The 16,553-nt window shown below is 43.4% G+C and overlaps 2 protein-coding genes across 2 annotated transcripts in view; one reads left to right on the plus strand and one right to left on the minus strand.

Annotated features, from left to right (window-relative positions):
* LOC125177689 (mitogen-activated protein kinase kinase kinase kinase 3-like) overlaps positions 1–7,355 on the minus strand; it is an 8,144-nt gene extending 789 nt beyond the window's left edge. Inside the window, exons 1-10 of the mRNA XM_047879905.1 lie at positions 6,926–7,355; positions 4,925–4,982; positions 4,304–4,383; positions 3,978–4,008; positions 3,687–3,790; positions 3,020–3,148; positions 2,467–2,676; positions 1,992–2,141; positions 870–963; positions 425–529 (exon numbers count right to left, since the gene is read on the minus strand). Coding sequence (XP_047735861.1) covers positions 425–529; positions 870–963; positions 1,992–2,141; positions 2,467–2,676; positions 3,020–3,148; positions 3,687–3,790; positions 3,978–4,008; positions 4,304–4,383; positions 4,925–4,982; positions 6,926–7,042 — 1,078 coding nt within the window. The 5' untranslated portion in view covers positions 7,043–7,355. The remainder of the gene's footprint in view (positions 1–424; positions 530–869; positions 964–1,991; positions 2,142–2,466; positions 2,677–3,019; positions 3,149–3,686; positions 3,791–3,977; positions 4,009–4,303; positions 4,384–4,924; positions 4,983–6,925) is intronic.
* Positions 7,356–9,509: 2,154 nt separating this feature from the next.
* On the plus strand, positions 9,510–11,103 carry LOC108664644 (methylglutaconyl-CoA hydratase, mitochondrial-like). The gene has a single exon (XM_018151268.2). The coding sequence runs from the start codon at positions 9,529–9,531 to the stop codon at positions 10,537–10,539; it is 1,011 nt and encodes a 336-aa protein (XP_018006757.1). The 5' UTR covers positions 9,510–9,528; the 3' UTR covers positions 10,540–11,103.
* The last annotated feature ends 5,450 nt before the right edge of the window (positions 11,104–16,553 follow it).

Here is a 16,553-nt window from a genome sequence, read left to right on the forward strand (position 1 = left end):
CGTCACTACACTCAGAGAAATAAGTGAGATTTTGTTCATGTGGCGATGCACTCTCGTCGTCCGGATCATCCTGGCTTAGTTTGGCTAGGCAAAGAGCATAGGTCAGTTTGCTGGATTTGATTGTGTCCTTATTTGGACAATGACACACTTGTATTTCTGTGTGTGGGGTCAAATAACTGGAGGTCAGAGGTCACTGGGGAGGTCAGGTCACTGGGGAGGTCAGGTCACTGGGGAGGTAAGGTCACTGGGGAGGTCAGGTCACTGGGGAGGTAAGGTCACTGGGGAGGTCAGGTCACTGGGGAGGTCAGGTCACTGGGGAGGTCAGGTCACTGGGGAGGTCAGGTCACCGGGGAGGTAAAGTCACCGGGGGTCACTAAAGCCCTCCTCTTCCCCCCTTCTGCCCTCTATAGCCCTCCCCTCCTACCCCAGGGTTGGCGCCCCACCTGCCAGTGTCGGGGGGGCGTGTGGGGGGCGTCGCTCTCTGCCCGCAGCTCCGTCACCAGCGGCGCCTCGAAGTTCACGGACTCCACTGGGGGGGCGGGGGATAATTTATTTATTACTCATTCTCTTGCTTATTTATTTCTCCTCCACTTGCTTCCATCGTCCACACCACCGCATCTGCATACTACACTTGCACTCCCTGCACAGCACGGCACTCACTGCACTGCACGGCACTTATTGCATAGCACGGCACTCTCAGCACAGCACGGTAATCCTTGCATAGCACTGCACTCACATCACAGCACTGCACTATACAGCACGGGACTCACTGCATTGCACTGCAGTCACTCACAGCACAGCACGGTACAGCACGCAACTCCCTGCACTGCACTGCACGCAACTCACTGCATTTCACTGCAGTCACTCACTGTGCAGCTCAGACTTGGTGCGGTGCTTGCGACGTGTAGGCGTGCGAGACGTGATGCGCTGGGGGACGTTGCTGACGGCGCCTTCGTCGTCCATCTGGGGACGAGAGAGGAGTTAGTGCACGTCACGATGAGCGTCCAAGTAATAATTGTTATTAGCATGAGCGTCCAGGTGATCAATTGATCGCAACTAACCAATTACTATTGAATTTAGACAATAATCTCAATTTATAAAATACTATTCGAGTTCGATTAATCTCAGCCGGGCCTACCTCCACGTCAGTCCCCCCACTTTGTAACAGATCTGCGGTCAGATTTCAACCCCTGCAGGAAGGATCACTTTCCATGGCAGAGTCGAGGCTGTTTAACGTCCTACCAAAGGATCTAAGAGAGGGGGAGTTCACCCTGGAGCCCTTCAAGAGACAACTGGACGTTTTCCTGGGCACAATCCCAGATCGACCTCCCCTGCAACACTACCAGTGGCGAGAAGCAAGCAAACAGCATCGTGCATCAGGTGGCCCAAATGAGGGCGGATGAACGATAATCGGAGGCGGCGATCCATCGTGGCCTGGGACTATGTCCCAAAAAAATACTAAGGATACTACAACCACACCCAAGACCAGGCCCCACCCTCCTCCACGTCGGTGGGGGACTACAACCACACTCAAGACCAGGCCCCACCCACCTCCACGTCGGTGGGGGACTATAACCACACCAAAGACCAGTCCCCACCCACCTCCACGTCGGTGGGGGACTACAACCACACTCAAGACCAGGCCCCACCCACCTCCACGTCGGTGGGGGACTATAACCACACCAAAGATCAGTCCCCACCCACCTCCACGTCGGTGGGGGACTACAACCACACTCAAGACCAGGCCCCACCCACCTCCACGTCGGTGGGGGACTACAACCATACCAAAGACCAGTCCCCACCCTCCTCCACGTCGGTGGGGGACTATAACCACACCAAAGACCAGTCCCCACCCTCCTCCACGTCGGTGGGGGACTACAACCACACTCAAGACCAGGCCCCACCCACCTCCACGTCGGTGGGGGACTAAGGCCCACCCACCACCACGTCGGTGGGGGACTACAACCACACCAAGACCAGGGCCCACCCACCTCCACTTCAGTGGGGTAGGACGTGTGGGGGCTGTGTGCCGCATGCAGGAGGTCCGTGACAAGAGATCGCGGCAGGTCGCACGAGACGAAGACATGCAGCAGCAACTTGTCAGCGGGAGGACGCTTCTTCGGGTTCTTCGTCAGCGCCACCTGCAGCAGGACATGACGTTAGCAATCAGGGAACCTAGGAGACATTGCCAACTAGGGGACAATACCAACTAGAAGACCTAGGATACATTACCTAGTTAATAGGAGGCCTAGGGGACATTAAGAACTAGGAGACCTAGTGGACATTAAGAAATAGGGGACCCAGGGGATATTACCAAGTAAAGGACCTAGGGGACATTAAAAACTAGGAGAGATAAGAGACAATAAGAACTAGGAGACATCAAGAACTTGGGGACCTAGTGGAAATTACCAACTAAGGGAAATAAAAGCCTGCAATCTCCTTAAGGAAGTAAAGGCCAGGAATCACCTTAAGGAAGTTATGGAAGGTTGGTGTCCATTTGTTCTTGTCCTTGAGAGTAGGCGGCTTGAAGCCGCTCTTGGACATGAGGAACAAGGCCCGCATGGGATGCAGGTCGAACATGGGTGGCTGCATCTCCGCCAGCTCGATGGCCGTGATACCAACTGCCCAGATGTCGCACAGGTGATTGTAGCCACCTTTGCGCTCCACCGCAGCCACCTGCAATGTTACATGAAGTTAGAGGAATGAAGTATATCTAGTGCCACCACCTTCCTAGGTGCCATACAGTGCCACCACCCACCTCACGTGCCATCCAGTGCCACCACACACCTCAATGGTTCTGGCGGGTCAGCAAGCCAGTGATGGTCGTAGAACTTGCAGTGGAACCGAGTGCCCGGAAAAACTGACCTATCACCCCCTCCCTTACCTAGTCGCAACTACCAGGATGGGCAATTACAACAACACAACCACACTCCTCAGGTGCCATCCAGTGCCACCACCCACCTCAGGTGCCAACCAGTGCCATCACCCACCTCAGGTGCCATCCAGTGCCATCACCCACCTCAGGTGCCATCCAGTAGGGGGTGCCAATGAAGCTCTTCCTCTTGCTGAGGGTGGCGGTGATCTGCGCAGACACGCCGAAGTCTGCGAGCTTCACGTCACCCGCGTCCGTGAGCAGGATGTTGGCGCCCTGGGGGACGAGGGGACGGTGAGCCGACGAGGGGACGGTGAGGGAACGAGGGGACCATGGGACCGTGAAAAGACAAGGGACCATGAAGGGACGAGGGACCAGGAGGGGACGAGGGACCATGAAGGGACGAGGGACTATGAAGGGACGAGGGACCATGAAGGGACGAGGGACCATGAAGGGACGAGGGACCATTAAGGGACTAGGGAAGATGCCTACACCTCCTGCAGGATGCCTACACCTCCTGCAGGATGCCCACACCTCCTGCAGGATGCCTACACCTCCTGCAGGATGCCTACACCTCCTGCAGGATGCCTACACCTCCTGTAGGATGCCTACACCTCCTGTAGGATGCCTACACCTCCTATAGGATGCCTACACCTCCTGTAGGATACACACACCTCCTGCAGGATGCCTACACCTCCTACAGGATGCCTACACCTCCTGCAGGATGCCTACGCCTCCTGCAGGATACCCACACCTCCTGCAGGATGCCCACACCTCCTACAGGATGCCCACCCCTCCTGTAGGAGCCCGTTACCTTGACGTCCCTGTGCATCTTGCTGACGCGGTGCAGGTACTCGAGGCCCTTGAGCGTCTCCCGGCACATGTAGGCGATCTGGCGCTCTGACAGCGGGCCCGTTACTGCAAATATCATATAAGTTATTAATAATAACACATATTATTAATAACATATAATATATATAATAATAACTTATTATTAATATAGATGTCACCATCATGGACAAATAGTTTTTTTGAGACTGGTATTATTTAATCAAAACCTTTTTGATGTACTTTTAATGTTTGAATAATTTTAATGTACTACAACAGAACCACAGCAGCGTATGAATAGATTCAATCTAAACCCAATCTTAATTCGAATTATGAGCTCAGTTCATAATGAAAGCAATCTAGCATAAGTAAATTTAGGAAAAGCCCTTAAAAAAGTCAAATTTGTGACAAATTAAAATCTTACAAAACATTGTCTGATATCTTAATCTATAACACATGACATATATATTTACACAGTGATATCTCTACAAACATTTTTAAGTACCTATATAAGCCTAATTTGCCGCATTGAGAGAATCAATAGGAAAATAGTTAGTAAAAAATACTCTCTAGTTTTCAGTGCAATTTGCATTAATGAACAACTTCAGCCCAATTAAATAAATTGTGGTGCCGGCAGTCCTTCATCATCAGGATCTCCTGCTGAATGATGCTGAAGTCGTCACCTGCACACATCAATGCTCATCACAAACATGAAAGAAAGTTTCTAGAATAATTTCTTTAGCAATGTCTAGGAAATTTTTAATGCATGTTATTAAATATTAAGAATATTCATTATTTAAATTAATATTAATAAATACTAATAAACCATGAGTTTAATAAAACTTTAAGTACCTAAAGTAAAACCTAATGAGAATAAATACCAATAAGAATTCTCAAGGCCATGTAGAATAAGTTAATTATTAAAGATAGCAAGAGTTTGTGGAATTGTACAGAGATGTCACAGAGATGAACTTGTCTCTTGGGATAATCAGATACAGAGACATCACAGAGATGACATGAACCCTTGTGTCAGGTATGGAGATGTCACATGGATAAGATTATCCCCTGTAATGATCATAAACAGAGACATCACTGATGTCTCTGTGATGATTGGGTGTGGAGATATCTCAGAGATGAACTAGTCCATTGTGATCATAAGGTACAGAGATACGTGACAGAGATGAGCTCAGCCCAAATCATATGAAAAACTGCCAAGTAACTCACCAGGCTCCAGCTTGATGACTTTGATAGCAGCAAATTCATTGGTGATGAGACGCTTTGCCTGCCGGAGATAAACTTGTGATTAAAACATTTAGCTACCATGATTTAGGAAGAACATGGCAGCCAAGGAAAATTAAAATGTAATCTGATTCAATTAGAACTTTAAATCCCTCATTCATATTACTTGAACACTTAATGTCACTGCTGGCTATGGAAAGTATTAAGAGCTCAACAGGATTGGACTCATAAAATCTCGTGGCTCTTGAGCAGCTGAGACTCAAGTTTTGAATACATATGGAATCAGCACTTCTGTGCACTTTTGATAGCAGATAGGAGGTAATTCATCTAGCACAAATCTTGTGGCTTGCAGTCAAGCTCTAGTTGCAGCTTGAAAAGTAGATTTTTATATATATCACCCTCAATACATATACCTCATCATCTATTGTTCAGACACTTGGCTAAATCAAGGAGTAATTTTTGAGGCTATCTTTGCAACTAGATAAATTTAATAGGTACCTAACAAGTATAAATACATTTGAAAGGCAAGGGATGGTAATTGTGAGATTTCATTTAGTTCTAATTTTGAAGTTTGTAGAGTCCAATTTGTGTTAGATGCTTTGGTTAGTCAATATTTGTGAGCTCTAAAATTTTTAATGTAAGGCATTTTTGTAACCAGTTTACCACTGATAGCTCTTCTTTCAATTCAAAATCAATTTTTGCAATAGTAAAATTTAACATTGAAAGCAACAATAATTAATTCAATAGCCAACTTTTAGTGAGCTTGAAGATTTGAGTGAAATAAAGGAAATAATTAGTGTAAATCAGTTTTGTATCCTTGATGACTGACTAGGTACTTATTATATTGAGATCAAGCAGAAGAGTACTTATAACATGTTGCAAAACAATTCAATATTTACCATTAGTAATTGCTCTTGATTACTATCATGGAATTTTCCTACTGATGAATAAAATCTCATGGCTCCAAATGACCAATTTTTTTATACATATGGAATCTTGCAGACCAATCATGCAGTTTTATTAACAATTAGATGATAGATAATTCACCTAGCAGCATAGTGACAAACCAGATATTTTTTAGAATCTGTTTATTTTTAATTCCCTCATTTACTTAAGATTTAAACCAATATCTTATCATTCTTATGTATGATAATGCTGGTATCCATCATACTTTACTGGTCTACTTATAGGACAGTAGGACTCAAAATTTAACTTAAGGAAGTCTAAAAATTTCTCTGCTTTAGAATAGGATAGAAGTGTCAGCACTGAAGAAATAGGCAGGTTGCTGATTCTTTTGCTTTTCTTGACTTGATGACTCGTGACTTTACTGACTTACTTTGCCACTATGCCTAGCAGTAAACTCCTGGCTTTAAAAATGACAGAAAAGCTCTGGTCATGGCTCAAATGGGAGGTATATTCTGCACCAGCTCCAATAGTCTGCTAGAATATCAAAATTATACATAGCCTACAGAAAACAGAACTTACAGAAATAGGTATTAGCAAATAAAATATACCTATAGTCCTATACTAACAATACTAATTATCCAGGGTGTATTTTAACAAATTATAGATAAATCTACTTTTTGGTCCATAAAATAAGATTTTCTTCAATATTTGGAGCTACTCAATTTTACTTCTAGGAATTTCTAGTCTAATTTGATAGTTAATAAACCAGCACAATTGAGCCAAAAGCAAGAGGGAATTAAAAGATGGGTGTTTTATACATTCAAAATCAATCCAGGAAATTTAATTAATTCTAAATGGCAAAACACAAAGACAGTCAAAGACTAATGACTAATGAGCATGAATATGTCATTTAGGTAGTTTCATTTAGCCATTCTTGCCAGGCCTGAAGCCTGATAAATGGAGCTGCAAACTGCAAAATATGAATGTTCATTTATGAAAAATTCTTCTGAAAAACTCTGCATGTCTATATAAAGATTATGGAAATAAATTTACTGCGTTAAAAAAAATTCTGACACTTACTTTATAAACATCGCCATATGTTCCACTTCCTATTCTTTGAATCAATTCGTATTCATCTTGTGGATTTCTTCTGCTAATATCAGCAGATAATATTGGAGTAACTGATCCTCCCGCCATTACACTACATTAAATACTAATTTTACTAACTACACTAATTCCTAATCACTTTATAGAAGCATTCAACACATATTTTTAATCTGATCAGCTGGCGCAAAATCACTGTCATCTGTCAACACTGCATGTCCTGCATACACTAACACAAGGGCGAGTGACTGATCATGGTCTCGTCTGAGTGGTTGTGAGTTCGCTTGCGCCAGTTTCGGTCGAACAAGTCCTTAAACCACACCCACGCAAAAACTTCACAAGGATTTGTAATTGCAATGGAGTCCATAAGAAAATTAGTTATTTTTGGAGGAACTGGGATGACCGGGCAGTGTGCTGTTCAAGCTGCACTAAATGAAGGCAAGTGACATGATTAAAACTTGTTGTAGCTACTGCAATTTCGCGATTTACTGAGTGTGCGTTTGTCCGTGCGTCGTTATTTATCATATGTTAGATAGATAGACAATAATGAAACACGATAAAACTATGATTTTTAGAGGCATGTTGCTCTCTTTGTAGGGATTCTTTAATAATAGTTACTCTATTGTTATTTTAAATATTCTGTTTTATTATAAGCTTCTGTCAAATCTTTGTCCAGAATTAAAGTCTACCTCCTACTCCAGTTAGAGCTAAGGTTTATTTAAAACCGGACAAAATGTCTTATGTTGTTTTGACCATTCTTCATAAATTTATTTGTCTACAATTAATAGCTTTGGCAATGATGAATCTATTTAAGATAAGATTGCTTGTATTATTGGTCTATTTAGTATAATAAAATTTGAGCAGATATTTTTTCACTCATCATAACAGTGCTACCTAGAGGCTCAGGCCAGACTGCTGAGTGCTCAGGTGCTGAGTGCTGACTGCTGCTAGCCTACTGCCTACTTACTATTTGCTAAATTTTGCTTTGCTCCTCTTTAAAATGAAAGAAAAAATTTCCAATTGCTGAAAATAATTAGGTAATTGTTATTTTGCATATAATTTTGGAACAAGTACCTACGCTTACCTATCCTTCCAAGTTCTAGGTGAAAAAATAAAATCATTCTTTCATTCTATAACCAAATCAATATGGTTTTTTGGAACTGAGCATTCACATGACAAGGTAGATATAGTACTGATACAAGCCATCATTTACAACTATATTCCCAATTTCCCTTTTCTAACCTAAATTTATGCCAAATTCATGCCAAATATAATGAAATATCCACTCTGTAGTTTGTGCTGAATTTTAAGGGTCTGTAACCTTTTTTTTCTTTTTTGACAATTGAAAGACGCACACTGTCGACACTGACACACTATAGAAGCTGATTGAGATTGACTTATGCATGCTTTTTACCTATCTACTTAAGATAATTTTGTTTAAATCTATTATTCTACAGTAGGTAATTAAATTTATAAAATGGGTATTGGGTAGTATTAACAGTGCAGATCATGGATTTACTGGTTCACTGTTAACAATAATTTCCCATATTAATGATAATAGTAATTGTAGTGCCAGCAACTCTAGGATCTGGCCTATTCTATTGTCTATTTAGCTATTCAAGACATTGCAGAATTCCTACTGCTTGCTGGGATTTCAAACCTATAGCTAAATTTTTCCCACTGCTAATCTTGCTATTCTCAACCATATTCTTCTCATGAGTCATGATCACTGGACTATCATTTTTCAAATGTAATGCTCTTAACTTCATACATATGCTCAACTAATTCTTGAACACTAGCTACTGGTACTCTGAAGTAGAATCATGTGATCAGTATTTTAAAAATTTTGAATGATTATATTTCTTGCTATGCTTCGATGCTGTCTAACTCAACTTTCCAAAGTCCAGTGTAGCTTGATTAATCTCAATATTAATCAATATTTTTTACCCAATTCCTATGTTTGTATAAAAAATTAATCATAGTTGAATTAAAGTAATAAAATCTTGGATATAACAGCATGAAGCAATGTTTGTTGGTTCATTTGGTTCTATTTTTAAATTTTTCACAGCATCAGAGGCATACAGTATAGGAACTATAGGTACCTATATAACTATTAATTCACATTTAGTTTTAAGTAATTCAAGCCAAAGCATTGCAACCTGAGTGATTACTCAAATTACCTAATGATTAGTTCAATTATTATCATCCTATCACACTTGTATTAAAATTCCTTTCATTTCTTTAAAAGAAATTATTGTCCATCTTTTGACTTACAAGGCTGGAAACCTGTAATTGTAATTTAGTAGTTCAGACCAGATGTGAGAGGCATATATGTACCTTCCAAGCCAAAAAATTTGCTGCTGCTGCAGACTGTGCCACTTGTTGTTACTGCTGCTGCAGACTGTGCCACTTGCTGTCGCTGCTGCTGCAGACTGTGCCACTTGCTGCTGACACGCCCTTGTTTCAACGCTGCTCTATTTTTACCAGTATTTCTGTATTGTAAATAAGTTGAGGTTGCACTGTAACCAAAATTTGTAGGTACTAATTATTTTTCCGTTATCAACAGAAATACGACAGACATGTTCTCTACTACCAAAATGAGATCAATGTGCATTATTAACCAAATTAATAGGATAAGCATTGTGAACCACATAAAAGGGATGCCATCAAGGGGCATTGTGAACCACATGAGCAAGATGCCATTATCAAGCGTTGTGAACCACATAGGTCTTCTGAGATCGGTGTGTTCTGTGAACCAGATACGTCAGATCACGTCCAGTTCCGCTAACCTGAAGGAACTGGTGGTTGAGAGGTTAACAGGAGAACACGAAGGGGTTGTTGTCTTTGGGTTCAACCGTCCTGAAGCCAAAAACGCCATCAATGCCGCGATGTTGGAGCAGTTCCACGAGGCGTTGGAGGCGCTCAGGGTGGACCGGAAGGCCCGGGTCATAATACTCCGGTCCCTGATCCCCGGCATATTCTGCGCTGGGGCGGACCTCAAGGCTCGGGCCACCATGACTAACGAGCAGGTCACCACCTTCGTCAATAAGACCCGTGCGGCCATCACGGGTCTGGAGACGTTGCCCGTGCCCGTGATTGCTGCCATCGACGGTGCCGCCCTTGGTGGGGGTTTGGAATTGGCCCTCGCTGCCGACATGCGCGTGGCTGCGGACACCGCCAAGGTGGGGCTTGTCGAGACGAGGCTCGCCATCATCCCCGGGGCGGGGGGCACCCAAAGATTACCCCGCGTCGTGGGGACCGCTAAGGCCAAGGAACTTATTTTCACAGCTGCGGTTCTCACAGGCCAGGAAGCGGCAGAAATCAGCCTCGTGAACCACAGCGTTCCCCAGAACCCCGCCGGGGACGCTGCCTTCCTAAAGGCGTTGGAGATCGCCGGCAGGATCGTGCCTAACGGTCCCGTGGGGGTGAGGATGGCCAAGACCGCCATCACGAGGGGCATGCAGGTGGACCTGGCCTCCGGTCTGGGCATCGAGGAGTCGTGCTACGCTCAGGTTATCCCCACTAAGGACCGCCTCGAGGGCCTGGCCGCCTTCAAGGAGAAGAGAACCCCCGTGTACAAGGGGGAGTAGTTGGGGAAGGCTATGGATGCTTATTTACCGCGAAGTGAAATGATCGTAAGATCGTAAATGAAACCATGATCGTAAGTGTCGTAAAGCAACGATGATCGTAAGTGTGGCCATGGTGTAAAGGACTCAAAGTCCTTCTTTTGTGGGGATAGTTTGAAAATTTGTCTGAAGATTTGAAGAATTTTTAAAATTTGTTTTCAAACTTCTTAGTGTACAAATTCTGGTGAGACGTACGACACAGGATGTACAGTACGTGACGGGCGCTATCTGACTCGATGATATTTGCACACCTAATATACAGGTAGTATACATGCATGTATATCCAGTTTATAGGAAGTACACGAAGGTACTCAGCTTTTGTATGGGTCTTGTTCGGACAATTTTTAACTGTTTTTTGTTGTAATTTTTTAGTGAATATTTTTGTAGAAAACATACAGATATTTAATCTAGTTTTTACGCACTTATTAACATGTGTGCGTTACATGTTCCGTGTTACTATTTACTGTTACTTAACATGTATACGGGCAGTAACATGTATGATTCGAGTGTAATAAAACATACACGTTATATGTGTGTTACTTACCCTGGATAACTTGACGCAGTCGGTACTTTACTCTGGATTATTTGACGCAGTTGGTACTTTACTCTGGATTACTTGACGCAGTCAGTACTTTAATGTGGATTACTTGAAGCAGTCGACATGTTACTCTGGATTACTTGACGCAGTCAGTACTTTGATGTGGATTACTTGAAGCAGTTGGTACTTTACTCAGGGTTTCTTGACGTAGACGGTACTTTTCTCTGGATTACTTGACGTAGACGGTACTTAACTCTGAATTATTTGACGCATTCATTACTTTACTCTGGATTACTTGACGCAGACATTACTTTACTCTGGATTACTTGACGCAGATATTACTTTACTCTGGATTACTTGACGCAGTCATTACTTTACTCTGGATTACTTAACGCAGTCATTACTTAACTCTGGATTACTTGACGCAGATATTACTTTACTCTGGATTACTTGACGCAGATATTACTTTACTCTGGATTACTTGACGCAGTCATTACTTTACTCTGAATTACTTGACGCAGTCATTACTTAACTCTGGATTACTTGACGCAGATATTACTTTACTCTGGATTACTTGACGCAGATATTACTTTACTCTGGATTACTTGACGCAGTCATTACTTTACTCTGGATTACTTGACGCAGACATTACTTTACTCTGGATTACTTGACGCAGTCATTACTTTACTCTGGATTGTTTGACGCAGTCATTACTTTACTCTATATTACTTGAATTATCACTTAACCGTGAATCGCCCTGTATTACTTTACTCAAACCCCAAATTGGGTTGATGAGAAAAAGTGATACGGGGAAGGTATTGAAATTTGAGAGATAATGGGAGGTTATAAAGAAAATTGGTTATGATGGAAGGTTGTAATTAACAGGAGGCGATGTTACGCCAGTAACGCAGTGCGTCGCCAGTAACCAGTGACGCAGTGCGTCGCCAGTAACGCAGTGCGTCGCCAGTGACGCAGTGCGTCGCCAGTAACGCAGTGCGTCGCCAGTAACGCACCAAGGACCGCCTCGAGGGGCTTGCCGCTTTCAAGGAGAAGAGAGCCCCCGTGTACAAGGGGGAGTAGTTGGGGAAGGGGGATTTACCCCCACAACAAAACCTATATGATCGTAAGTGCAATTATGATATTAAATGGAACCCTGGTCGTAAGTGCCGTATTTAAAGCAGTGAAGCTCGTAAGCGAGGCCATGTTGCGAGTCAGAACATTAAGTATATCATTGTTGGGAATAGTCCGAGATTTAAGATGTGCTGCTTGACCTCTGAGCGTATAAATTATATTGAAATTTACGACTTTGGATGTACAGTCGAGTATGTGGCGGACGCTATCTGACTCGAACCTGTGTACCCTGTTACAAGAAGTGTACTTATATACATGCTTGGTTAAAAATAATGCCAATTTTATTGAGAACTTCTTTTGAGTTTAATTTCTCAAGCTTTCTGATAAGAGGTACAGTAATAGGGCCAATGAGTCTTAAAATTTGTCCAAATGGAAGGTTAGGTAAATCCTGCGACGCGTTTCGCTCATCATTGAGCATCTTCAGGCAACGAGGTCGAGCAGCTGAGTAGACTAGGTGCTTACAGATTGGCCGCAGAAAGAAGACTAATTTGAAGTAGTGAACGAAGCTTGGAGTATGGTTCTAGTTATGAACACTTGTTCACGTTTTGAAGTTTCAGAGTGCGTTGGGATCCAGTCGTTTGGTTGTTTAGGTATGGCTTTTTCCGTTGAATTAGAATTGCTTCCATTATTTGTAGTCTGTTGGAGTCTGGTTCGTGACGAAGGATTTTTGTATTTTTTACCAGTTCTATATACAATTATACATGCATGTATATAGGTATACCCAGTGTACAGGAAGTATACATGCCCGTTTACCCAATATACGGTATAGAAAGTATTCGCGTTGTTATACCCACTATACAGTTAGTATAGACAACCGTGTACTCAGTTCCCATCACTCCATCTCTTGTATATTACTTGTTCGGGCAAATTTTAAATTAGTTGCGACTTTGTTGGTTGTTATTTTGTAGTGAATTATATTTCATAAAAATACATGCATTTAATTGAGTGCTATCGCTATCAGTAACATGTGTGTGCATTTGTTGCTACTTTTTGCTGTACTTTTTATGGGCAGTAACACGTATGATTCGTGTGAAATAAAACATGACACGTGATTTGTCTGGTACTTACCCTGGATTCAATAAAAAAGGACTCTTGAATACCTTTATTACTTGACGCAGTTGCTACTCTACTCTGGATTACTTGACGCTGTTGGTACTTTACCCTGGATTACTTGACGCTGTTGGTACTTTACCCTGGATTACTTGACGCTGTTGGTACTTTACCCTGGATTACTTGACGCAGTTGCTACTTTACCCTGGATTACTTGACGCAGTTGCTACTTTACCCTGGATTACTTGACGCTGTTGGTACTTTACCCTGGATTACTTGACGCTGTTGGTACTTTACCCTGGATTACTTGACGCAGTTGTTNGCCTGTTGTGACTGTTGTGCTAGGATGCCTCCTGTTGCCTGTTGTGACTGCATGTTGTGCTAGGATACCTCCTGTTGCCTGTTGTGACTGTTGTGCTAGGATGCCTCCTGTTGCCTGTTGTGACTGCATGTTGTGCTAGGATACCTCCTGTTGCCTGTTGTGACTGTTGTGCTAGGATGCCTCCTGTTGCCTGTTGTGACTGCATGTTGTGCTAGGATACCTCCTGTTGCCTGTTGTGACTGTTGTGCTAGGATGCCTCCTGTTGCCTGTTGTGACTGCATGTTGTGCTAGGATACCTCCTGTTGCCTGTTGTGACTGTTGTGCTAGGATGCCTCCTGTTGCCTGTTGTGACTGCATGTTGTGCTAGGATACCTCCTGTTGCCTGTTGTGACTGTTGTGCTAGGATGCCTCCTGTTGCCTGTTGTGACTGCATGTTGTGCTAGGATACCTCCTGTTGCCTGTTGTGACTGTTGTGCTAGGATGCCTCCTGTTGCCTGTTGTGACTGCATGTTGTGCTAGGATACCTCCTGTTGCCTGTTGTGACTGTTGTGCTAGGATGCCTCCTGTTGCCTGTTGTGACTGCATGTTGTGCTAGGATACCTCCTGTTGCCTGTTGTGACTGTTGTGCTAGGATGCCTCCTGTTGCCTGTTGTGACTGCATGTTGTGCTAGGATACCTCCTGTTGCCTGTTGTGACTGTTGTGCTAGGATGCCTCCTGTTGCCTGTTGTGACTGCATGTTGTGCTAGGATACCTCCTGTTGCCTGTTGTGACTGTTGTGCTAGGATGCCTCCTGTTGCCTGTTGTGACTGCATGTTGTGCTAGGATACCTCCTGTTGCCTGTTGTGACTGTTGTGCTAGGATGCCTCCTGTTGCCTGTTGTGACTGCATGTTGTGCTAGGATACCTCCTGTTGCCTGTTGTGACTGTTGTGCTAGGATGCCTCCTGTTGCCTGTTGTGACTGCATGTTGTGCTAGGATACCTCCTGTTGCCTGTTGTGACTGTTGTGCTAGGATGCCTCCTGTTGCCTGTTGTGACTGCATGTTGTGCTAGGATACCTCCTGTTGCCTGTTGTGACTGTTGTGCTAGGATGCCTCCTGTTGCCTGTTGTGACTGCATGTTGTGCTAGGATACCTCCTGTTGCCTGTTGTGACTGTTGTGCTAGGATGCCTCCTGTTGCCTGTTGTGACTGCATGTTGTGCTAGGATACCTCCTGTTGCCTGTTGTGACTGTTGTGCTAGGATGCCTCCTGTTGCCTGTTGTGACTGCATGTTGTGCTAGGATACCTCCTGTTGCCTGTTGTGACTGTTGTGCTAGGATGCCTCCTGTTGCCTGTTGTGACTGCATGTTGTGCTAGGATACCTCCTGTTGCCTGTTGTGACTGTTGTGCTAGGATGCCTCCTGTTGCCTGTTGTGACTGCATGTTGTGCTAGGATACCTCCTGTTGCCTGTTGTGACTGTTGTGCTAGGATGCCTCCTGTTGCCTGTTGTGACTGCATGTTGTGCTAGGATACCTCCTGTTGCCTGTTGTGACTGTTGTGCTAGGATGCCTCCTGTTGCCTGTTGTGACTGCATGTTGTGCTAGGATACCTCCTGTTGCCTGTTGTGACTGTTGTGCTAGGATGCCTCCTGTTGCCTGTTGTGACTGCATGTTGTGCTAGGATACCTCCTGTTGCCTGTTGTGACTGTTGTGCTAGGATGCCTCCTGTTGCCTGTTGTGACTGCATGTTGTGCTAGGATACCTCCTGTTGCCTGTTGTGACTGTTGTGCTAGGATGCCTCCTGTTGCCTGTTGTGACTGCATGTTGTGCTAGGATACCTCCTGTTGCCTGTTGTGACTGTTGTGCTAGGATGCCTCCTGTTGCCTGTTGTGACTCCGGCGCTGTTGGTCATTTTGACATTCTGTTTTCCCAAGTCCCGCCTTTCCCGTATCCCCGTTAATTATGAAACTTATTAATTCCAATAATACTAAAACCCGTTAAAACCCACATTTTACTGTTAAGATAGGATGTTTGCTAGTGTAAACATCTTATCTTGTTCTACCGCTGCAAAATATGGAGAAGTTGAGAAAATTTTGTATTTTTGAAATTAATTTAATATATAACAATCACTGAGCTGCTAACTGGAATTGATATCGAAATTTGACATAGAACGTGGTCGATTTAATTCATATTTCAGTCCGGGCATACTCCACTCGTGAAGCGATTTTCAATCAACAATTGAATAAGAAAATTTTGCAATTATCAAATTGAAAAGCGTATGACAAAACAAATGAACGAATTATTCGAGTTTAATTACTTTGTAAATGATGCATTATGCAGAAACAAATATAAGTATTTTCACGGGATTAATTACAAAAAAAATTGAAATTTGACAGTTACAGCCACTGTACCAACAAAATATCAAAGAGTACATAGCTTGAGTATCAGAACGTAATATGGATGGAGCTTCACGAGAGATGGTCCCAATGACTGACATGGCAATAATGTAAACTTGCCTATATTTTATATATTAAATATAAAGTATTATTATAATCGATCCTCTCAAAAGAAAAACTAGACGATGACGAGTTTCTATCTTGGCAGTTTTGAGTTCTAATCTGTTTGGAGTTTAAGCTTTTATAAACTTTTTAAGCTTTAAGAAGGTTAAGCATATACCTGTCTCTTATACACATCTAGATGTGTATAAGAGACAGGTGGGGGACGGCGGGGGGCCTCAGTGAGTGGGGGACGGCGGGGACCTCAGTGAGTGGGGGACCTGTCTCTTATACACATCTAGATGTGTATAAGAGACAGGATACAAGACGTGTGAGGATACAAGACGTGTGAGGATACATGACGTGTGAGGATACAAGACGTGTGAGGATACAAGACGTGTGAGGATACAAGACGTGTGAGGATACAAGACGTGTGAGGATACAAGACGTGTGAGGATACAAGA

Source organism: Hyalella azteca, unplaced genomic scaffold, assembly GCF_000764305.2.
Source record: "Hyalella azteca isolate HAZT.00-mixed unplaced genomic scaffold, Hazt_2.0.2 contig4161, whole genome shotgun sequence".
Lineage (NCBI taxonomy): Eukaryota > Metazoa > Arthropoda > Malacostraca > Amphipoda > Hyalellidae > Hyalella > Hyalella azteca.